Raw genomic sequence first — 25,387 nt, 5'->3', positions numbered from 1 at the left:
ACAATGTGTCTGTAGGATCATCATTCAGTTACTGTAATGTCCATGTTAGTTTATCTATTCTCTCATATTCTCCTCTTGTGTAAAGGGATTTGAGTGACAGCAAGGTTTAATTTGGTATTCTGTTTCATTTATTTACTTTTTTTGGGTCCTTAATGGCCTTTGTATCGCTTACAGAAATTCAGATGCATCAGGTTATGCAACAATTGGGTCAGAGGGTGAGATGAGAGAAATTGTGATGTTTCTGTGAATGTGTGGACCTTTGTGAAATATTTATAAAAAGAGAATTTAAAAGAACCCTAATTTACAAATCTCAGATTAAAAACACAGAAAAAGCATTTTATTTGAGGAATAAGAAGAAAAAAAAAGAAGAGGTAACTTTGACTCTAATGGCAGCGACACGTCTCAAAAAGGTTTATCTGGACACGGAAAGGCTGGAGGTGGACGCTGCTCTCCTCCGACCTTTCTGGACGCGTCGCTGCCTTTGAACTCAACATGAGCTGATATTCCACCTTCAACATCTGATATGTTTTCTTTGTGCTACTGTGAATAAAATGAAGCTTTAATAGATTTGCAAATCACACATCTGATGGTGTACCGACCTGAGATGAAGTGGAGCCGCTTGCTTTGGTCACAGGTTGTGTTGTTTTTGTCAGCATGTTTCAATTCTAGTTTTAGTCTAGTCTTTGGGTCAAGCTATCATTTTAGTTTTTATTAGTTTTAGTCACGTTCATTCTCCTTTTAGTCGTGTCAAGTTTCAGTCGACTAAAAGTCTGAGCATTTTAGTCTTATTTTAGTCAAAGATTGTATTTAGCCAAACCCATTTTACAATTCAAACAAGGTTATCTTATTATTATATTATTGTTACCTTATAGACTGAAGAATACATTCATTCCAGATACAGAAGACTCTAATTTGAGTTTACAACATATTTATTTTTCCGCATTTCTCCCCGTCTTTTTCTTTTTCGACGACACATTGGGTTTTCTTTTCCACGTCTATGTAGGAAAGTGTATCCAAAGATGGTTCTTCTTCTTCTTCTCCAGCCCCAGAGCAGATCCCTGCGTGGCCGGCAATCGGTCCCTTCCTCTCTTTAACTTTTTTTTTTAATCTACGTGAACCTAGAGCTCTGCGTCAGCTGCATCTTCTGGATCTGATTCCCCGCTGCAGCGACTGGGATTGAGGACTAACGTCACCCAGCAGAACTAAACCAGAGAAACTACTGAAAACATGGACATTAAGGAGTTTTTATTTTGTAATCTACATTTTAGTGTGGTTTTTATTCGTCTACGATATTGCATTATATATTTAATTATCGTTATGGTCACATGACCAGTATTTTCGTTGCGTCTCGCCTCGTTTTCCTCAGGTGATAAAGTTCGTTGACGACGATATTTAGTCATAATTTTCGTTGACGAAAGCAACTTTGGTCACAGGACCGGGGCTGACAGGTTCCTGCTAAGAGGAGGCACTTTTTCCTGACAAGCATCATTTCGCTTCTGGTTTGCCATTATTGCCGACGCGAGACATTTCCCAGAATGCTCGGCTGAAGCCACTCTGGCTGGCTGCCACCGCTGATGCTCAGTTGACTGGGTTTACGGCCTTGCAGGGACTATTGTTCTCCTAATGAGCTCGACTCTTCCCTGATCTCAATTATGTGGATGGAAGACGGAGCGAGAGCTGCAGGACTCGTGTTAGAGGGAGGACGGTGTATTAAAACCAGAAGGAGGAGGAGGTGTTAGTCCACAGGGAGAAGCAATTCAGCGAGCGAGCAGTTATTTCTAGAGTCAGGGCATGAAACTGGAGACTGAGAAACGGGGAGTACATTAGGATCTGAGATCGCTGCGTCTGCTGCTGTATGCGCTTTCACGGCTCTCTGTTTGCTTCCACACCTCCGCCGAGTTCCTGGCACGGATAAACTCTGATGGATAAATAAAGTTAATGTCAAATCCTCCATGTGTCCTAAAGGAGACGGCTCTCCTCACGGCCTTTCAGGTCTCCAGGACTCGATCCGTTGTTTCCGGGAGGACAAACACCCCCGAGGCTCGTTCACGGTAAATACGAGTTTAGTGTGCACGACTGCAGCAAACTGAAGCCATTGATCCGGCCAGCTTCTTGTAGGATCAATAAAGACCAATCTCCAGTCAGCAGCGGGCCATTAGCACCCCGATCAATAACAGACGAGCCCCCCCCCTCCATCCTCGAACAAACACACACACAGCTCTAACACTTTCTAAATGTAGTGTTATGTTATACATGTTTCTCCAACCAAACGGATGATTCAGAAACAACGTGACCATGAAATAGAATGCTAGAGGATATTTGTGCTGAGCCGACATGATGCACGTTTACCGCGGGCGCAGGTAGCGCCGTGCTGACCTTTTTTTGTGCGCTGAAGATCCTCCGTAAGGTGTCTGGGTTCTTCTCGGTGGCCTTGCTGGGCGGCGGCCTCCGGGGACCAGCAACCACCACCCTGAGGCCTTCCTCGGAGAAGTCCAGCACATCTGCAAGGAGAAGAGTCACAGTCAGCGTCCAGGATTCATGCTGGTCCATTCCAGTCAACCAAGAGCCCTAAACCCCCCCACAAAACCTTCTCTTTAAAAACCAAACAGCTCTTACTTCCACTTCTACGTGGTCTCGTGGGTAGTGTTGTTTTTGTTTCAGCCTGTTTTAGTCTAGTCTTTGGGTCAAGCTTTCATTTAAGTTTTCATTAGTTTTATTCACGTTCATTCTCCTTTTAGTCGTGTCAAGTTTCAGTCGACTAAAAGTCTGACTAAAACTAGACTAAAATGGTCCTGGACAATTCTGACTAAAATGCACAAAGATTGTATTTAGCCAAACCCATTTTACAATTGAATTGAATTGAATTCAATTTTATTTATATAGCGTCTAATACAACAGAGTTGTCTCTAGACGCTTTCCAGAGACCCATACCCAGAACATGACCCCCGAGCAGTTATTACATAAACAATGGCAGGTAAAAACTCCCCTAGTGGGAGAAAAACCTTAAGCCAAACAAGGTTATCTTATTATTATATTATTGTTACTATATAGACTCAACAATACATTCATTCCAGATACAGAAGACTCTAATTTGAGTTTACAATATGTTTATTTTTCCGCATTTCTCCCCGTCTTTCTTTTTCGACGACACATTGGGTTTTCTTTTCCACGTCTATGTAGGAAAGTGTATCCAAAGATAGTCTCTTCTTCTTCTCCAGCCCCAGAGAAGATCCCTGCGTGGCCATCAGGGCCTTTCTCTATGTAACTTTGTTTTTAACTGACGTGAACCTAGAGCTCTGCGTTAACGGCATCAGCCTCTAACTCTGCAGCTGCATCTTCTGGATCTGATTCCCCGCTGCAGCGACTGGGATTGAGGACGTGATGTCACCCAGCAGAACTAAACCAGAGAAGCTACTGAAAACATGGACATTAAGGATCTTTGGTAGAACATTTCGTCTCGTTTTGGTCAATGAAAATGAAGACACATTTTAGCAGAGTTTTTGTTTTGTAATCTACATTTCAGTCTCGTTTTTATTCCTCTACGATATAAAACTATATATTTAATTATCGTTATCGTCACATGACCATTATTTTCGTTGCGTCTCGTCTCATTTTCCTGAGGAGATAAAAGGTTCGTTGACGACGATATTAAGTCATGATTTTTGTTGATGAAAGCAACTTTATTTGTGGGTCCAGTCAAACCTTCACGTCGATGATTTCAAGTGAACATATTCTCCAATGTGTTATTTGGTCGTTGCATCTGGTTGGAAACCCGTCGCTGTCTGAGGACATCGAACCACAGACCTCTGCAGGTGATTACCTGCCTCAGTCCAGACGGTGATGTTTACGAGTAAAGACAAAGAAAATGAGCTCCGGTCTCGTCTCGAGCCGACGTAATCATGCCATCACCGTGGCCAGTGAGTCAAACCAGTTTTTGTAGTAAGTATAGCTGTATGCAACCCTCCACTTTTGCTCAGCGCAGTCCGTTATTTACCCAAAAACCCCGCCCCTGACCCGTGGCGCTGCCTCGTCCCCACCATCGACCAAGGAACCTCTCACTTGCATGTCAATCTGACATTTAGGCTTCGACGTGATAAAAAAACATGGCAATGAAGCCAGGTTCAGGCACTGGCTGGGCCTTCTCTGCTGGCCTAACATAACCGGAAATCCTGATAAAGGTTCATAACATTTTTTATTTACTTTCCCCTAAATATCAAAGTATTCATATTCTCTTCATGTCATATTCTGCTCCTTCCAGTCCTGTTGTTTTTGGTTAGTTTTTATCCAATCAGAAAGCAGCTATCTTATGTTGCCAGGCTGTATGAAATCTGCCTTCAGAATCAACATTGTGGGCGTCTGTAGACTGAGTGAACAAATACAGTTGATTGATAGTTGCGATAGCCAATCAGATCACGAGTTGTGTCAGTAAGGCCTCACGTTGAACATTTACGCGTCCTGTGATTGGATATCGATACTTGCTAGTTTGAGCCACGACAGTTTTGGTGAGCAAACATTTTGTTTCACGTTTAATATGTTTTTATAATTTATTCCGTTCATATCAAATCCATAATAACAAACTAATGTGACAAATATACTGAGAATGGAACAAAAAAAAAATCTTGCTCTTCTGCAATGTAAGTAAATAATCTGAAGCTGCGTGGTTGAACTCAGAGCAACGGGTCACAGAAAGCTGTGACGTCACGTTCTGACATGAAAATGTTTTTCACAAAGAGACTTGTTTATTGTGTCGCTGTCGCCAAAGTTTGGGCGTCTTGTTAGTGTCTTTCTGATATTTGTCTGCAATTTATTGTACAATCTTGTTAAAAGGAACCCTGGCTATTAAGACATGTAGGTCTTAAAAGATAAATGTTGGTATCAATTATAACAATGTGATATAAAAAACCTTGTTGATGTCTTCGTTTTTATAAAATTTGAAAATATAATTTAACTAGTAGGTCGCCATTGTTGTTTACATTCTGGGTAGCTCCTGCTAACCCCCGTCCACTGTTTTGACACCCAGAAACAGATGAAAACACAGCTAAACAGGTGACGGCGCACCTACAAAAAAGTAAAAAAAAAAAAAAAAAGTGCCGCACCATACAGCACGAACTACAAAAACACCATAAAACTCAGATAGACTAACCGACCACACGTTTCAACTAGCAGATAGCCGATGCTACAATAAAAACCCCAGCCAGATCTGGTGTCATTAAATTAAATAAAGATGTTCTTGCCTATTTGAAGCGAAGTCTGCGCCTCCCGTTTCGTCAAAGTCCCGGGCCAGTCCCCTCAGCCTCTGGTCTGTCATCAAACGGTGGACACAGCCCCGAGGCCGGTTTTAGGGGGGGGGCAGGGGTGGGCTATGCTCACCCAAACGTGCATATTGCCCACCGGCGTCTCCATCCCGGCCAGAGCGGAGAGCGGATGGCGGTGCGCTGCAGGCTCTAAAGCCCCGGCTACGCCGTCTACGGCGTAGGCTACGCAGGCTACGGCGTAGGCTACGCAGTCTACGCCGTAGGCTACGCAGTCTACGCCGTAGGCTACGCAGTGTACGCCGTAGGCTACGCAGTCTACGCCGTAGGCTACGCAGTCTACGCAGGAGCCTAATGCACTGGTAAGATGCGCACGACATTGATCATTTTTGCAGATCTCCCGTGCATCACAGAACTTTGATCCAGTTTCCCTGAACCGAAACGTCTTATGGGCTCCCTCGTCAGCCTCCACGGCCGGGAGAGTGCTGCTCATCTATGTTGTGGATACCTGTCCCAGTTAAACTAACGCGGCTTATCTTCCCAGAGCCACCGCTCGCACGTCATCGCCCCCAGAATGCATTGCGCAGGTAAAACATGGCGCCTCCCGCAGGTCAAAATCAGCCCCCGGGTCTGGCAGTCAGAAGGCACGCCGATTTTTTCCAGTGGCCAGCCGCGGTACTGCAACCAAAAATCCCATGTGGCCCAGAAAGCTTTTTTCCCATAGACCGCAATAGTAAAAGAGAAGCCTCTAAAACTGTTGACAGGACACCTCTAGCTGTAATCACCGGCAATTACTAATCTTTGTATTCTATATTTTTTTTAAATCATGGACTTTATATCAGTCAAAAATGTTTTATAACGGCCAGAAAAGTCAAAGAAAAGAAAAGTCTCTTTCTGGGCGTGACGTCACGTGTCCGTGCATTCCACGGATGTTTTATATTAATATATATTATGTAATTATATTATATTAATACATTAATAATATATGTAATACTATACATGTAATAATATACATTAATTTATATATTATATTAATACATATTATATTAATATTCGCGTCATTGCCCCGGGGCATGATGGGAGGCCCCAGAGCATCATGGGAGGTGACTCAACTGCGCATGCTCTATGGGCCGCATAACGCGGAAGTAAACCCGGAAGTCAGGAACTTTTTCAGCGTATGCGCTGAGTGAGCAAAATGCATTGAAATGAATGGGCGGCCATTTTCAATTTCCCATCCAGTTTTATAATAGATCCATGGTCAAAATATGTGATAAACATTGTAGATTTTTACAGCAATTAGATTATTTTGTGTGTTTCTAACAACACATTTTAGTATAAGAGAACAATTGTGGCTAATTAGGGACTACATGTCTTAATAGCCAGGGTTCCTTTTAAAGCTTGCATATTCTTTGTGGACTCATTTAATAAAACTTTTTAGAAATATATATTTTTTTTATAACTCGGATGTACCAGCAACAACAGGGCAGAAGCATATAAGTCAGTTTTCTCATTTCTCATTGTTTGAAGCTTTTTTTAATTTTTTTAACAAAAAGATGATTTTAAATACCCTTTTATTTTATTTTTTAAGTGTTGACACTAGAATACCAGATATGTTTTAATTGCTGATGCAGGTTTGTTGATAACAGTCCATTTTGTACACAACTGAGGTGAAGCAACGCCTCCTAGAGTTTAAAGGAGCCGTCTGTAAGAAATGTCCAAAACTGGTACTGCAGTCACTTTCAAAATATTGTTGAGCGGCGTGTACCCTCCCCCTCCTCCCCCCGACCAGAGGTTGCCAGGTAGGCTGCAGAATGCAGCAGGAACGTAGGCTGCCATGGCTGCCATAATTAGAGCCGAGCTGGCAACCCGGATGCCGAAACAATACTGACTTGGTGATTGGGAGATAGGTGGAGGGTGGAGCTTCAGAAACAATACTGACTTGGTGATTGGGAGATAGGTGGAGGGTGGAGCTTCAGAAACAATACTGACTTGGTGATTGGGAGATAGGTGGAGGGTGGAGCTTCAGAAACAATACTGACTTGGTGATTGGGAGATAGGTGGAGGGTGGAGCTTCAGAAACAATACTGACTTGGTGATTGGGAGATAGGTGGAGGGTGGAGCTTCAGAAACAATACTGACTTGGTGATTGGGAGATAGGTGGAGGGTGGAGCTTCAGGCCAAAACAAAAAATGACAACATAAACATCAGTTGAGGGCTGCAACTCCTCTTTTTAAACTGGAATATCCTGGCTTGAGTGCTGTTGTCAGTGACATAAGTATTTGAAATGAACATGATTTTTAAATGTCTGTTGACATATCGGGGTCATTTTATGATTCGTTTTATTATTGCTCTTACATACAGCTCCTTTAAGTGTGTTTCTAACTTCTCTCCAGTCCCGGTGTTATAAATGCTGCATAATGAAAGGTTATTATTGACTAAGTTTGACATCACTGAAGGCCTAAGTGTGAAATGCACCAAACACCAGTGCAGTGAGTGAGTGAGTGAGTGAGTGAGTGAGTGAGTGAGTGAGTGAGTGAGTGAGTGAGTGAGTGAGTGAGCTAACCTGTTCGTATCCGGCCCTGCTGCCTCTCAGCGTTCCACATTGCGTTGCTCTCCTCCACCAGCAGCTTTTCTCGAGTCTCCAGCCTCTCGAACGGATCTGGTACATCATCATCGTCACTCAGTTCTTCCTCTATGGTCACCACCGGGGTAACCATGGAGACAGCGGCCTTCTCCGCCCTCCTCCTCTCTTTAGAACCCCCGTCGTCGTCGTCCTCCGCGCCATCACTGTCGCTCATGTCGTCGAAGCCGAAGTACTTGATCTTGTAGTTGGAGGGTCGGCCGGTGCCGTCGGAGTTCTCGTCCTCCTGCCGGGATTCTGTGTCGTCGAACCCAAACAGGTCCGGCTTCGTGTCCTTCTTGGACTTGGTCTGGGTCTGCCTGAGTCTGCACACAGAGCACAAGAGGACCAGCGTTTAGTACAAAACCTGGGTGTGAATGAAAGCCCGAGGAGCTGATGCTTCTCCCACCTGCAGTGTTTCACTGTCAAACAGTCTGTCCACCACGTGACAGATTATAGGAGTAACTTATTAAATTAGCTATTAAGCAATTAAGTAAGGGGAGAAAGTACGAGCGGATGTGTAAGTTCAGTTTCACACCGACCGGTGACGTACGGTTGCTCGGTTTTTTCTTCTTCTTTTAGAAATAAATTTAAAATAACAACAATAATAATAATAATAAATGACTAAAGGGGCAGAAATCAGTATCAAAACCACAATGTCAAACAAGCTTTCCTCCAATTTTGGGGGATATTTTAGATTTTGAAGTAAATATTTGCCAGAACTCTCCTTTATTTTTTCTTTCCTTCAACACCTCTAAGTTTCCATTAGAGGATAAGTAAAGTTTTTATTTATTTATTTTTAATTTCCATTTTTCCTGAGAACCAATCGCCCTATTTTTTTTAGAGAACCAAACAAATTGCACACACGCACACACGCACTCTTCAATAAAAAGAAAAAGAAAGGGGAAAGAGAAAAGGAAAAAAAAGAAAAGGGAAGAAAGGAGAAAAAAAATACTTTTCTGAATGAATATGTAATTCTTATATAGAACACACACACACACACACACACACACACACTGTTCTGGTGCCAGCGAAGGCACCACACTCTTTTTTTTTTTAAAATCAAACTTGACACAACGAGGTGCCCGGGGGCCCATGGGTCGAGCTGGACTACTACACGAAGATCAGATGACTGATACAAACATTAGACCGTGTGAGATGGTTTAAAACGAGGCGACGTGACCCATCAGTCAACAGAGGGGCGATTCAATCGTGCTCCATTTCATCTACCCGTTATTGGCAAAACAGGAAAACAAGAATCGTGAGCTTTGACAAGCCGTGATACATTTATCAGGACATTAAATCACCAGGGGAGGCGGCTACGCCAGCCCTCTCCCGACCCGGGCCTTATTTCTGTAACCCTTAAGAGTAGGCCTGAGAAAAAATTAAAAATAAAATCGATTTCCAATTCTAAATCGATTCTCATTAATTCCTAAAAATCGATTCGTATATCTAAAGATTTTTTTTCATCATTACATTTTCGCCCGGTGAACTTTAATCCCAGTAGTCACGTCATTTAATTCACACATGCGCGTGGTGTGAAACTATCAAACAATGAACATGGCGTCGAAGAGTAGCGTTAGCGTTAACAAAGCGCTGGTTTTTAAAACTCCTGAACGGCTTAAAATGTGCGTCTAAAAATATGCGACTTAATGAACTTTTCTTTGGAGAAAATGCTGCCAGAGGGGTCACTAAAAGCTGGGGACACTGCGCCCTTCTCTTCCCCCTCCCGCCCCCGCTGCCCTCATGAACAAAACAAACATGTCGAAGGAGCCGCCTGAGAAACCAGTGCAGAAGCTGCAGAACCACAGTTTACTCCCAGGTACGGAGCAGCTTCCCCAGGACTGTTCATGCTGGAAAATACTTGCTTTTTGAACCTGCAATACAAAATTATGATCCCACCCATTACAGACGTTGCCGTTAAAGTACATGATCATCAGCCTCCTTTGTGTCTCTGTAAGTGTTCTTCTTAAATTTGCATAAGATGCTAAAAACCAAATTCTCAAAAACTAAAAAAAACACACCAAAAATGGAAAACATTTTAACTGAATGTGGGAAAAATTAGACCGATTTCATATGGCCTCTGTTTGCAGCCCTGGATCTGTTTGATAATTCTGCCCCTCACAATGTTTCTGAAGGTTACAGGACTGTCTCAGAAAATTTGAATATTGTGATAAAGTTCTTTATTTTCTGTAATGTAATAAAAAAAAAAATGTCATACAGTCTGGATTCATTACAAATCAACTGAGATATTGCAAGCCTTTTATTATTTTAATATTGCTGATTAAGGCTTACAGTTTAAGATTAAGATTCCCAGAATATTCAAATTTTTTTTAGATAGGATATTTGAGTTTTCTTAAGCTGTAAGCCATGATCAGCAGCAATATTAAAATAATAAAAGGCTTGCAATATTTCAGTTGATTTGTAATGAATCCAGAATGTATGACATTTTTGTTTTTGTAATTGCATTACAGAAAATCACAATATTAAAATTTTCTGAGACAGTCCTGTATATCAGTATTCTGGGAGGTGATTGGTCTTTACACCCATCATAAGCTGCCAATACTTGCTGTTGAATCTCAATATAATACTAGTATTAATACGCTAGTCATATAATTCATGCAACAGCTCAAAAAACAGTTTTAATAACACTAACCCAAATCAAAATCGGATCGGATCCTGGTAATCGATTCTGAATCGAGTCGATTCTTGACATCGGAATCGATCCCCAGCCCTACTTAGGCCACGTTTACACGTAGCCGGGTATTTACAAAAACGGATATTTTCCCCTCTACGTTTTCAAAAAAATCCTCGTTTACACGGACCCGTATGAAAACGCTGTTAACGTCATGCCAGCCAATCAGAATCCTGGAAAAACATCAACAAATGACACGTGTGTAACTTCCAGTTAAGGCTGATTTATGGTTCCGCGTTATACCAACGCAGAGCCTACGGCGTAAGGTACGCGGCGACGCGCACGTACGATGCGCGTCGCCGCGTACCCTACGCCGTCGATTTAACGCGGAACCATAATTCAGGCTTCATGCTGCTGGCTGACGCGCTCACAGGCTTGAATGAGCAGGAGGCTGGACGGGGGGGGGGGAGTTACTTTTAAGTGTGACTTTAGAATATAAAACAGGTAAAATACAAGAAAATATTGACGGTGGCCAAACTAATTGTAAACACAGGTCGCACACATGACGCTGGTGAGTTTCTGGTGCATAATGTGACGTTCTGAAGCTTAAATCTCTGTTTTCCTCCGTTTTCCTCCGTTTAGACGCAAACGTGAAAACGGAGTTTTTGAAAATCTCCACTTTGGCCGGAGTTTTCAGAAATGATCGTTTTTGGGGGCTTTGAGCTGCGTTTACGTGTAAACGAACGGCCAAAACGCATGAAAACGCCTCCGTTTTTGCCCCGTGTAAACGGGGCCTTAATGTCATTGTGCGTTACTCTACCTTGGATTCTGCGGTTCCGTCTTCTTCCGCTGCCACCCCGCCTCCCCAAGCGGTGTCGTACTATCAGACCCGGCGCTGCTGCTGCCGCCGGCGGGCGCCGCCTCGGCGCTGTACTCCTCCGCGGCCCGGGTCTGGATGGTGACGTTGCACATGGACACGGAGGACGGGTGCAGCACCGTGTAGTCCCGGGCCCGGCCCCGGCCCGCCCCCGTTTTGGTGTTGCTGCCGTCTGTCCTGGATTTGGGGAGGTCCGTGCCGAACACGGAGCCGGACGAGCCGCCCGGGTCCGAGGCTTTGGCGGACCCTTGTTTGTTGGGCCGCCTGTACGTCCGACAGTTAGAGTTTCTCTCCAGTGATAAAGACGTGGATATCTGGGAGAAATCCGACATCTCCACGAGGTCCGGATCCCCCGCTAGGTCGCCGTCGCGGCCGGGACTCTGGTGCTGCAGGGGGGACGGGGGCTTCTCATACCGGGTCTGCACCGGGTCCAGGCGGCCCGAGCCCATCCCCGTCAGGGCCCAGGAGAGCGTGGGCGCCGGGTTACGGGGTTCCTGGGTGGGCGAAGGAGGCCGCAGGCCCACGATGGCATCCCAGGCGTCGTAGGCGGGTTCTGCCTTGGAGCCGGTCTTCAGGGTGGTGGTCTGGGCCAGGGGCTTCTTGTCGCTCTCGGAGGCGTTTTGGTACCACGAATAGCTGTGCTGGTTCTCCGAGCCGAGGGAGAGGCTCTGCCTGGACTTCCCTGAGAAGAGACACAGTCAGGCGTCAAACAAAACCGGACACGAAAACGGACTCAGTGTTTCAGCAGAACCAGTTCACACAATCAGATGTTTCTACGGTCCACCCGCATCCTGGGTTTAACAGGACAGAACAAACACCACCACAGCTTTATTCACCGTGCAACTATTTACCTCCTGACGGTCCCACCACAGCATCTCCACCCGGTTCAGGTCTCAACCTGGACCGGGTCGTAACAGAACCTGGATTCTTTTATTTTTCATGGTTCGGATGTAGATCTGCTGCTGGGTTTGGGATCATTTCCTGTCACATGACTAGTGTTGTTTCTGTCAGCATGTTACAATTTTAGTTTTAGTCTAGTCTTTGGGTCCAGCTATCATTTTAGTTTTCATTAGTTTTAGTCACGTTCATTCTCCTTTTAGTCATGTCAAGTTTCAGTCAACTAAAAGTCTGAGCATTTTAGTCAGAATTGTCCAGGACCATTTTATTATTATATTATTGTTACCTTATAGACTCAAGAATACATTCATTCCAGATACAGAAGACTCTAATTTGAGTTTACAATATATTTATTTTTCCGCATTCCTCCCCATCTTTTTCTATTTCGACGACACATTGGGTTTTCTTTTCCACGTCTATGTAGGAAAGTGGATCCAAAGTCTCTGCTTCTTCTCCCCCCCAGAGCTGATCCCAGCGTGGCCGGCCATTGGCCCCTTTCTATATGTAACTTTGTTTTTAATCAACGTGAATCTAGAGCTCTGCGTTAACGGCATCAGCCTCTAACTCTGCAGCTGCATCTTCTGGATCTGATTCCCCGCTGCAGCGACTGGGATTGAGGACTAACGTCACCCAGCAGAACTAAACCAGAGAAACTACTGAAAACATGGACATTAAGGATCTTTGGTAGAACATTTCGTCTGGTTTTGGTCAAAGAAAATGAAGACACATTTTAGCAGAGTTTTTATTCCTCTACGATATTGCATTATATATTTAATCATCGTTATCGTCACATGACCAGCCTTTTCATTGCGTCTCGTCTAGGGCTGAAACGATTCCTCGAATAATTAGAGTAATTCTATTACAAAAAATGATCGAGGAATTTTCTCTGCCTCGAGGAATCGTTTAATTTTGCAGCTCAAAGCATCGTATTACGCCCGGACTACATTTAATGCGGCACAACGCACTGATGCCGCGCACGTAAAAGGAAAGAGGCGGCGGGTATGTTTGGTTTTTGTAACATGCCATGCTCAGGCAATGAGTCTGCAATGGCCCAGACGGAGACACATGTAGCTCAGTGCTTAACTTTTGTTTTTAATCCACTCTATATTCTTCTGATCCGTTCTCCTATATGTTCCCCCTCTAAAGCCAAAATTATTGTTCCGCGTTAAATCGACGCAGTCTAAGCCGTAGGCTACGCGTTGAGTAACGCTGAACCATAAATCCGCCTTAACCCAGTACATACATAGGTTCCTCTAAACTTCTGTTCCCGCTACAGTTTTAACTAAAAAAAAATGTGCTCCAATACAGCAGGTCTCATAATTTTATTTTGAACACTAACTTAAAACTTAACTAGAACTTAAAATTAGCTTGACACAAATGAAAGTTCAATTGAAACACGTGGGAAAAACACCTAACCTTTTAAGTGATGTGTGTTATCAGGTGTAATGGCATTTTTAGGTTAGAAAGAAGAACATTTCTTGGTAAGATCCTTAGTTATTTGAGTGAAGGCAGTGAATTTGGTCAACTGGTGTAAGTTCAGTTTAAATGCACAGCCATGAACCTACTGGATTATATAATTTAGTCTTAGTAATGTCAATTAACATCTAACATCTTATGTATATTTATAATTGCTCTTTAACTAAACAAAAATATGTTTTATCCGATTACTCGATGGAATTTTCAGTAGAATACTCGATTTAGGGCTGAAACGATTCCTCGAATAATTCGAGTAATTCGATTACAAAAAATGCTCGAGGAATTTTCTCTGCCTCGAGGAATCGTTTAATTTCTTTTTTTTTTTTTTCGTTTAATTTCACCAGCTCAAAGCCTCGTATTACGCCCGGACCACATTTAATGCGACACAACGCGCTGACGCTGCGCCGAACATCCATGCGCTGCGCACGTTAAAGGGGGAAGAAAGAGGCGGCGGATATGTTTGTTTTGTAACATGCCAGTCTCAGGCAGTCTGCAATGGCCCAGACGGGAGACACATGTAGTTCAGTGCTTAACTTTTATTTTTAATCCACGCTATATTCTTCTGGTCCCTTCTCTATGTTCCCCCTCTAAAGCCAAAATTATTGTTCCGCGTTAAATCGACGCAGAGCCTACGGCGCTCTCCGCCCTCCGGCTGGCGCTGCCGTGCAGGCTCCGTTGCCACGGCTACGCCGTAGGGTACGGCGTAGGGTACGCAGCGACGCGCACCATTCTGCGTTGTTGTAACGCGGAACCATAAATCAGCCTTTACCCGGTACATAAACCTCTGTTCCCGCTACAGTTTTAACTAAAAGAAAATGCAGAAAATGTCAGAAAAATAAAAACGTAATAAAGCTAACTGGGTAGTTTTCAATTTTAGGTCTGTAGTCATTCATGGATAAAACAAGCAGCACTGGTGTCTAATGTGCTCCAATACAGCAGGTCTCATCATTTTATTTTGAACACGGCCAAAACTCTAACTTAAAACTTAACTAGAACTTCAAATTTGCTTGACACAAATGAAAGTTCAATTGAAACACGTGGGAAAAACCCCTAACCTTTTAAGTTATGTGTGATATATAGTCGCACTTGGCCGCAAAATCTTATCCGATTACTCGATTAATCGATGGAATTTTCAGTAGAATACTCGATTACTAAAATATTCGATAGCTGCAGCCCGTCTTGTTTTCCTCAGGTGATAAAAGTTTATTGGCGACGATATTTAGTCATAATTTTCAATGACGAAAGCAACTTTACACACAACCCAGTTTCAGCCAAGCTTTAGCTGTCAGACAGATGCCTCACATTTGTCTCTAGAAGGCTCGGGTCTACAGAGGAGTTCATGGTCCACTCAGTGACTGACTGGTGTCCAGGTCCAGACCAGCATCCCTCCACCACCGTGCTTGACAGTGGGTCTGTTGAAAGGCTGTGTCTGGTTCCCTCCAAACGTGGTTCTGGACATCGAGATCAACCATCTCCACTTTGGTCTCATGTGTCCAGAGGACGTTGTTCCACATATCTGTTGGTTTGTGGACCTCAGTCCACGTTCCTGACTGCTACCTACCCACTCATATCCAGTGCAAGTAAGGAGTAGGGATGGGCGGTATGGACTAAAAAATGTATCACGATAAAAATGATGAATTTATCCTGATAAAAATGATGAATTTATCCATCCTTCCTTCCTTCCTTCCTTCCTTCCTTCCTTCCTTCCTTCCTTCCTTCCTTCCTTCCTTCCTTCCTTCCTTCCTTCCTTCCTTCCTTCCTTCCTTCCTTCCTTCCTTCCTTCCTTCCTTCCTTCCTTCCTTCCTTCCTTCCTTCCTTCCTTCCTTCCTTCCTTCCTTCCTTCCTTCCTTCCTTCCTTCCTTCCTTCCTTCCTTCCTTCCTTCCTTCCTTCCTTCCTTCCTTCCTTCCTTCCTTCCTTCCTTCCTTCCTTCCTTCCTTCCTTCCTTCCTTCCTTCCTTCCTTCCTTCCTTCCTTCCTTCCTTCCTTCCTTCCTTCCTTCCTTCCTTCCTTCCTTCCTTCCTTCCTTCCTTCCTTCCTTCCTTCCTTCCTTCCTTCCTTCCTTCCTTCCTTCCTTCCTTCCTTCCTTCCTTCCTTCCTTCCTTCCTTCCTTCCTTCCTTCCTTCCTTCCTTCCTTCCTTCCTTCCTTCCTTCCTTCCTTCCTTCCTTCCTTCCTTCCTTCCTTCCTTCCTTCCTTCCTTCCTTCCTTCCTTCCTTCCTTCCTTCCTTCCTTCCTTCCTTCCTTCCTTCCTTCCTTCCTTCCTTCCTTCCTTCCTTCCTTCCTTCCTTCCTTCCTTCCTTCCTTCCTTCCTTCCTTCCTTCCTTCCTTCCTTCCTTCCTTCGACGGTATATCGTGAACGGTAAAATATCGCCCATTCCTAGTAAGGAGGTACGTATTTTTGTTAAATAAATAATAGCACTTTAGGCTGAAAGCTCTCAACTTGCAGGCGACAGTAGCAACAGTTCCTACGAGCAGCAAAAATAGTGTCTATTCTGCACATAATGTTTTTTTTCTTTATTTTAATTCAAATGGTGCGTTATTGCAACACAGGAGCAGCAAACACTCAAAGTAGGCCAGATAACTAGTTCACTTCAGCAGAACCTGAACAACCTGACTGAAGCCACCCGCTGCTGTATCACCGGGTTGTGAAGATGATGCTCAGAGTTGTCCGTGATCTTCAATTAATTGGGAACGCCAGCGTTCTGAGGCGTCCCGCCCTTTTGTGGGTGATTGTGGGTGATTGTGGGTTCTGCTTGTGGCGCCAGAGCTGCTTTACTGAGCTTCAGCCGAGACCGTAGCATCAGAAGTTCTTATGAACCACAAACTTTGCTCGGTTTCTCTTTTGTTTTTGTTAAAAACCCCTCAAACACGGAGCAAATTAACCCTCTCATTTCCCTCAGCTTCTTGGTTGTGGCCAGCCGAAGCCTGTAATATCGAGCCTCCAGCGTGACAGATAACAGCGCGCCGTGGCGGGCGTGTGATGATTTATCTGCGGACAGATCGGCCTGAACATTTGCACATTTATAAGTCTAATCTCGAACACACCCGAACCGGCACAGACGGCAGGACAGATGTCTCTGATCGTCTCTGAAGGGGAAGCCAGCACGATTTCTCCCACAGCGGTTCCTCCATCAACCCCCAAAACCCAAACACTACACACTTCTGTGAAGCAGAGCTTTGATAAGCCTTGCTCTGGATGAATTACCCAAACGCCCGGGTTCTGGTGATCTGCACAGCTCGGTCGGTCCTCTGCAGAGGACCAGACTTGGAAAGAACGAAGTACAGAAACCTCTTTTAAAGCCACTTATAAGAAGACAAGCGTGCACAGACGCGACAACCCGGGAACACAGACGACGGCAGGCTGCTGCTCTCTCAACCAGATGGAGCTGCACGTCAGAATCTGTACCGGCTTTTGTGCGGATTAAACTGGGAAGTAAAAACAAAAGAGCGCAGTATAAACTGTATTCTCTTTAAACACTGACGTCTACTGATTCTTCTGACATGTTCTGATGAAGCGGAGCCGCTGGAGGCCCCGTAACAGTTCATGCCTGTGTGTTAATCAGGCCGACATGGGAAGCACGAGTTTAACGCCGTGTTAATCCCCCTGAAACTACAGTCGACACTTGATCTGATGCCTCCACTCGTGCAACTTTAAGATTCTGGTTCGGGTCACATTCCCACTAGCGTCATCGGGAGAAACGGGCCGCATCCGTCGCTGCAGCAAACTCAGGCTTGAAGGTCGACAGGCTGCAGGTGTGAAAGCAGCTTCAGGTTATCTTCAGCTCCATTCCTGACTGTTTACATTACGGACGGCAGGCGATAAGATCCAGTTCCTAGTTCCTGTTGCCTAATCCACCGGGTTGCTGTGGTAACCTCCAACTGATGTAGACAAAACAATGACAATGATGGGCTGTGAACTGGCCTCGGCCACAAATGATAACGTGGAGCTGCAGCTACGACAGCGCGTCATAGGTCGATGGGGCTGCTGGGTACCGTCTCGTTTCAGCGTCCGTTCATGCACGTCTCTGACCGTCATCCTCACGTCAACTGTCCACTGAGTCGTTTTTGTTCTCTGACCACCTCACGTCCACCTTTATGCCACTATTTATGACATCAACAGTTACCAAATATGCATTTTTCGTTACAAAATATTTTCTTCAGAAGGAAATGTTCCTGAGCACTTTAGTTCATACTTTGCCACTAACTCTCAATTTCATTCCTACTCAACACGGCAGGCCCTCGCCCTACATCCGCCTAAATGTCTGGAATCCAGAAGCCAATTTTTGTTTAGATTTAGAGGTGTCAAAGTCTGGAATAGTTGGTACCATATTGCAAACAATTGTAGGTCCCTATCCATTTTCAAAAGTCGCTCAAGAGAGCATTTAATTCAACAATGTAGTCAAGAAAGCTCTTAATGTTCAATCTTCATATTCTGTGTTGCCATTTGTTCAGCATAATTTTCATTTTCATTATCATGTGTACAGTAATTTTTTTATCTTCTTTTTTTATCTTCTTTTTTTATTATTTTTTTTTTATTATTTTATTTTCATTCATGTTCTACATGCAATTTTTATGATTTATTTTTATGATTTTGTATCCTCATAAGGATTTTGTTAAATGTTATTAGGTGGGGGCTCCTCATAAGCCTACTGGTTGCTCGCTCCTCCCTGCACAGTTTCTTTTAACTGAACTTACTTGTGTAATGTTCTTTTTTTATGTTATGTGCTAAATAAAACTAAACTAAACTAAACTAAACCTTCCTTCCTGGTAGATAGTCTGCGTTGTTGGGAGCGACACAGAAGACTGTTTGAAATCCTGTTTGAGTGACTGGACCTGTCAGCCTGAGACATCAGCGAAATCCTCAATAGAAACCACCTCTGAATTGGCACTTTCCCACTAGTACCTACTCAGCTCGGTTTGGTGCTTTCCCACTAGGGGTCTAATGTGCCGAGTAGATACTTTTCTGTAACGACTCTGCAGAGGTTCTAAGCGGCTGAGTCAGGCTGTGATGTCATCACACTACAGGCCACCGATTGGTCGGGGGATTGGAGTCAGACGTCTCAGTCAGGAGACAGAAATCAGTGAAAGAGCGACGGCGGCTTCTTATTCGACCAGCAACGGCAGCAGAAGTCTATTTCATGATCCAACTCTGAGGTGCAGATGTTCATAAACCTGGTGGCTGAGGAGAGAATTAAAAAAGGGATCTAGACGGGTGATAAGGAACGACCAGACCGGAGCTCTGTCTCTTCATAGCTGCAGCTGAGACAAACTATAGAAAATTAAAAAGCGTCGTCGCTTGAAGCTTCTCTCACTCTCATTTTTTAACTTGATATCAAACTCAAGCTACAGACCCAGCAGCACATTTATCATCTCCTCCAGGTTCTACATCTTTAGTGTTGTTGTCTTCTTCGTTTAGATCACACAATCAAATACGTCACAGCAGCTTCACTCCAACCTCCTATTTCTGCTGAATTGTTATGGAAAAGAAACCAGGTCGAGCTGAGATGAGTAGAGCCGAGTAGGTACTAGTGGAAAAGTGCCATAAGTGGTTTAAACCAGGGTAGGAAGGAGAAAAAACACATCCACTTCATGTTGTTTTTGGCTGTTCCACTCATCCATCCACTTCCCCAGCTCTTCCGAAAGAATACCACGGCATTCCCGAGCCATCCAAGAGTTGTGCTCCCTCTAGTGCAGGGGTGTCGGGATCCAGTCCTCGAGGGCCGCAATCCTGCATGTTTCAGATGTTTCCCTGCTTCAGCACACCGTGATAAAAGGAGCTCTGACACCAACAGAGTTGTCCAGACCTTGATGACAAGCTGGTGACGACCATTAATTTGAATCAGGTGTGTTGTTGCAAGGAAACATCTGAAACATGCAGGACGCCGGCCCTCGAGGACTGGAGTTTGACACCCCTGCGAGTCTAGTGCATCCTGGGTCCATCCTTAGATCTCCCCCTGGTCTGAGATGCCCAAAACACTTCTCTATGGGAAGCGTCCTCACCAGAAGCCAAAACACCTCAACTGTCATCTCTGGGTTTGGAGGAGCAGCAGCTCTACTCAGAGTTTCCCCTCATGACCCCCCTCTCTATCTCAGAGGAAACTCATTTCAGCTGAAGGTATTCTTGATGTCACCACCAACAGAAGATAAGAACAACACAGCAGCTATTTCTTACTTCACTTAAGGCCGCGTTTACACGGAGCAAAAACGGAGGCGTTTTTATGCGTTTTGGCCGTTCGTTTACACGAAAACGGAGCTCAAAGCTCCCAAAAACGATAATTTCTGAAAACTCCGGCCAAAGTGGAGATTTTCAAAAACTCCGTTTTCACGTTTGCGTCTAAACAGAGAAAACGGAGGAAAACGGAGATTTACGTCACATTATGCGACAGAAACGTCACCAGCAGCGTCATGAGTGCGACCTGTGTTTACAATTTGTTTGGCCACCGTCAATATTTTCTTTTATTTTACCTGTTTTAAATTCTAAAGTCACACTTAAAAGTAACTCCACTTCTCTGTCACTCCAAACAAAAGACTCTTGTTCCGTCTTGGAGGGTACGCGGCGATGCGCGCCGTACGGTGTGCGTCGCCGCGTACCCTACGCCGTAGGCTCTGCGTTGGTGTAACGCGGAACCATAAATCAGCCTTAACTGGAAGTTACACGTGTCATTTGTTGATGTTTTTTTCCAGGATTCTGATTGGCTGGCATGACGTTAACAGCGTTTTCATGCGGGTCCGTGTAAACGAGGATATTTTTGAAAACGTAGCGGGGAAAATATCCGTTTTTGTAAATACCCGGCTACGTGTAAACGTGGCCTAAAACTCTCTCCTCTTTCATGGGAATTCTTTGTGAAGAGCGCCTGACATCGTCAGAAAGAGAGCAGAGTGCTTTTTCAACTGAGTTCACGACATGAAAGCAAAAAACAGCTCACTTCCTTTGCTGTTGTTTCACTTGATACGTGAAAACAACCTCAAGTTTCAGCAGCATTTTAACAGACTGAACAGTAAAGAAGCTAATCAGTAAATCCCTTCAGATGCAGCTCTAATCTTGCGCAGCAGCACTTGAGTGTTTGTGTGTTACCTGCGTTGGAGCTGCTGCTGTTGTTGAAGAACCGCCCCGTGTCCTCCACCAGCCGGGTCTGGCTCCTGTCCGGGGGCAGCCACGATGCCCCGGGACTGGCCGCCGTGCTGCGGGACCCCCCCTGGCAGCTGGACCTGCTGCCTGCGTCCAGCGCGGCCCCCGGCCTCTCCGCCCGCGGAGGCTCCGCCGAAGCCGGCTTGGCGGGCGACGTCTTGCTGCCGCTGCGGGACGACACCGGCTTGGACTCGTCGTCGCTGTCGAACCCGAACGGGTCTTCCAGGCCGTCCTCAGAGGGGCGGGGCCGCTTGGACACCTCCACGGTGGGCTCGCTCCAGGGAACGCTGACGCGCTTGGAGCCCACTTTGGCTTTGAAGGTGGTGTCGCCCCATTTGGTGCTGAGGGTGCCTCTCTTGGTGGACAGAACCTCGTCGAACTTGGACGTGCCCTCTCCTCCTTTGCGGCTGTAGGTTTTACCGAATCTGGATGTCATTGTTGCATCTGTCTCATGTTCTCTGAAAGACAACGGGATGGGATGGGCATCTTTAGAGAGAGCTTAATCCATCATTGTTTAAAACAATTTTACCTTCATGACGAACCACGGAGCAGACTAGCAGCTTAAACGCCAGATGAGGCTTTTGTCCAAGGTTAAACCCTTTTTATCTTTCGCAAACTTTGAGAAAGTTATACACGCCTTTGTGTCATCCCGCCCAGACTACTGCAATGCCCTGCAGGCGTTAGCTGTTCCTCCCTGTCCCGTCTGCAGCTGGTTCAAAATGCTGCCGAACGCGAAGGCGGGACCATATTACATCTGTGCTGTCACCTCTTCATTGGCTAAAAAAAAAAATCAAAATCTGACAGCACTCACTGTAAGTACAAAACTTTTAATGTATAGTTCAATCAGTGCACAGCAGCAGAGAATCGGACGCGTTTCAGCTTTCGGCCGTCCTCAGCGACGGGGACGACTGAAAGCTGAAACGCGTCCGATTCTCTGCTGCTGTGCAGTGATTGAACTATGCATTAAAAGTTTTGTACTTACAGTGAGTGCTGTCAGATTTGGATTTTTTGGCATGTTTTTTGGACTGGCACCCGGTGACACACTTTTGGTCGTTTTGAGTGAGCACGCCAAGTCTGCCGATTACCTCTTCATTGGCTCCCCGTCCGTTACAGGATCAACTTTAAAATTATTTTATTTGTTTTTAAATCTTTACGTGTTCTTGCATCTTCTTACATCTCAGGTCTTTTAAATGTCCATAGACCTTCTCTTAGGTCAGCTGACAAACTACAGGCTGAAGAGCCGGGGTGACCGGGCCTCTGCAGAACCGGTCCTGGTTCTGGTTTTTAAATCTCATATTAAAACTCATTTTTACTCACTAGCTTTTAACTCGCCATGATTGTTTTATTTTATTTGTGTGTTTTATGGGTTTACGTTGTCCTGTTTTATTTTTGTTTTTCTTTCACTTGTCCAGCAATTTGGTCAGCTGTTGTTTTTAATATTGCTTTATAAATAAACTTGAAGTTTGAACAGACACAAGATTTATGTTCAGTTAAATGATGAAATCTCGAAACCCTCTGGACAGAGGTGTCAAGTAACGAAGTACAAATACTTCGTTACCTTACTTAAGTAGAAATTTTGGTTATCTATATATATATATATATATATATATATATATATATACAGGGCTGCACATAAGTGGGCCGCCAGAGCGCATGCGCTGTCAAAATCCACAGTGCGCTGTGAATCTTGTGCTGGAAAGCGCTTTTGCGTACCACCAGCTGGGGCTCATATTATTGGTTGTGGCCGGACCAGAATACTAATATTAAAAAATCTATTGGGAGAGCTTTTCCCCAGAACTGCCACTCAAAGTTTGTACTGGGCTGGCCAATCACAGCGCGTCCGTTGCTGCGGTGGGTTGCGCAGGGAGAGAGGTAAGGATCAGCTTTACTGAACAAACTCCGACACGTCTCGTCAAAATGTCCAAGAAACAAGCGCCATTAAATAATAATTTGTGCGTTCCACCACCACCAACTACAAAGAGACGCCAAACTGAACCACTACCCGTGGATAGAAACAGAAAACGTGTTTGCCGAGAAGTGGCTGCATGATGTTACGCGGCGACGCGCACCGTACGTTCGCGCTCCCGCGTATCCTACCCCGTAAACTCTGCGTTGGTGCAACGCGGAACCATAAATCAGCCAGCGTCCTTCACTGCGTGCAGCAGTTATGAAAACCCCAAATAAAAAATAAATTAGAGAATATTTTATGAAATCAATAAACAATTCCATCATCAAAATTATAACAAATAAAGGTTTAACATATCTTACTTTGCATGTAATAAGACTAGGTAATATATTAGTTTCCCCTTTTAAGTTGAATTATTGAAATAGATTAACTTTTACACCATATTCTAGTTGAATTATTGAAATAAATTAACTTTTACACCATATTCTAGTTGAATTATTGAAATAAATTAACTTTTACACCATATTCTAGTTGAATTATTGAAATAAATTAACTTTTACACCATATTCTAGTTGAATTATTGAAATAAATTAACTTTTACACCATTTTCTAGTTGAATTATTGAAATAAATTAACTTTTACACCATATTCTAGTTGAATTATTGAAATAAATTAACTTTATAAAGGACCATATTGAGCCATTCATGTTTATAAGTGAATAAATATCGTTTTGCCTATAACTTATTCCTGCATCCCTCTTTTATCGATCCGGCGAGACGGGTCACCGCGTTTTTGGAGGCCCAAGTCACATATCCAGGGGCTCCTCTGAGCACCAGACCAAAATAATTATGTGCAGCCCTGTATATATATATATATATATATATATATATATATATCTACTGGAGGAATTATTTTTCAGACGACTTTTTACTTTTACTCCTTACATTTTAAAAACAGCCTTGTTACTCTATTTCATTTCGGCCTTTAAAAAAAACTATCCAGTTAAATTGCTCCATCTGGATAGAGTGAATTTGGTTGTGGTTGTTTCAGATGTTCTTGTCCAGTTTTGTTCTTACATCCGTTACCTCAGATTCCTGCAACTAAACTTGGATGTACATTCCAATAAAGGTTAGGATAAATGATAACATGCCTCTGAAGTTTGACTTTTTGCACCATTACAATACTTATAGGCAACTAGTCATCATATCTCCTGCTCTCTGAAACACATGTTAATGCTCAATAGTAAACATATATGGTTCTTTAATATATTTGCATTATACTAAGATGCATTCACTTTCTATGGCTTTTGTCCTTAATGGCTTTTTCCCCCTTACATTACTTTTACTTTTACACTTTAAGTAGTTTTGAAACCAGTACTTCTTTACTTTTACTTGAGTAAAAAACTTGAGTTGATACTTCAACTTCTGCAGGAGTATTTTTAAACTCTAGTATCTATACTTCTACCCGAGTAATGAATGGGAATACTTTTGACACCTCTGATTAAAACTCATTTTTACTCACTAGCTTTTAACTCGCCGTGATTTTTTTATTTTATTTATATATTTTATGTGTTTACGTTTTTCTGTTTTATTTTAGTTTTTCTTTCACTTGTCCAGCACTTTGGTCAGCTGTTGTTGTTTTTAAAATTGCTTTATAGATAAACTTGAACTTGAAACTTGAACAGACACGAGCTTTATGTTCAGTTAAATGATGAAATCTCGAAACCCTCTGGCAGAGGTGTCAAGTAACGAAGTACAAATACTTAGTTACCTTACTTAAGAAGAAATTTTGGTTATCACTGGAGTAATTCTTTTTCAGACGACTTTTTACTTTTACTCCCTACATTTTAAAAACAGCCTTGTTACTCTATTTCATTTCGGCCTTTAAAAAAAACTATCCAGTTAAATTGCTCCATCCGGATAGAGTGAATTTGGTTGTGGTTGTTTCAGATGTTCTTGTCCAGTTTTGTTCTTACATCCGTTGCCCTCAGATTCCTGCAACTAAACTTGGATGTACATTCCAATAAAGGTTAGGATAAATGATAACATGCTTCTGAAGTTTGACTTTTTGCACCATTACAATACTTATAGGCAACTAGTCATCATATCTCCTGCTCTCTGAAACACATGTTAATGCTCAATAGTACACATATATGGTTCTTTAATATATTTGCATTATACTAAGATGCATTCATTTTCAATGGCTTTTTTCCCCCTTACATTACTTTTACACTTTAAGTAATTTTGAAACCAGTACTTTTATACTTTTACTTGAGTAAAAAACTTGAGTTGATACTTCAACTTCTACAGGAGTATTTTTAAACTCTAGTATCTATACTTCTACCTGAGTAATGAATGTGAATACTTTTGACACCTCTGATTAAATGATGAAATCTCCAAACCCTCCGGTCTGATCTGCAGGGTTTGGACCTCACAAGTCCCTAAACGTCAAAACAAACACGTTGCATCCTTTTAAAAGCCTCCAATTACCCATCAGGCCCCGCGGCGAGGAACAAAACCAGCGAAGAAGAACCACAACAAGGCTAACGTTAGCCCCACACTGCTAACGGGGCTCAAATGTGGACTTTTGGCCGTAAC

The 25,387-nt window shown here is 43.6% G+C and overlaps 1 protein-coding gene across 1 annotated transcript in view; it reads right to left on the bottom strand.

Annotated features, from left to right (window-relative positions):
• The window catches only part of waplb (WAPL cohesin release factor b), a 50,785-nt gene that overhangs the window by 24,903 nt on the left and 495 nt on the right, over positions 1-25,387 (bottom strand). The window contains exons 2-5 of the mRNA XM_061707653.1: positions 20,831-21,342; positions 11,328-12,066; positions 7,816-8,198; positions 2,377-2,501 (exon numbers count right to left, since the gene is read on the bottom strand). Of these exons, the coding sequence (XP_061563637.1) occupies positions 2,377-2,501; positions 7,816-8,198; positions 11,328-12,066; positions 20,831-21,320 (1,737 nt within the window). The 5' untranslated portion in view covers positions 21,321-21,342. The remainder of the gene's footprint in view (positions 1-2,376; positions 2,502-7,815; positions 8,199-11,327; positions 12,067-20,830; positions 21,343-25,387) is intronic.

The sequence above is a fragment of the Cololabis saira genome, chromosome 19, assembly GCF_033807715.1.
Source record: "Cololabis saira isolate AMF1-May2022 chromosome 19, fColSai1.1, whole genome shotgun sequence".
NCBI classification, from domain to species: domain Eukaryota; kingdom Metazoa; phylum Chordata; class Actinopteri; order Beloniformes; family Belonidae; genus Cololabis; species Cololabis saira.
Note: the sequence above shows the minus strand (reverse complement) of the source record. Positions and strands in the feature narration are given on the sequence as shown.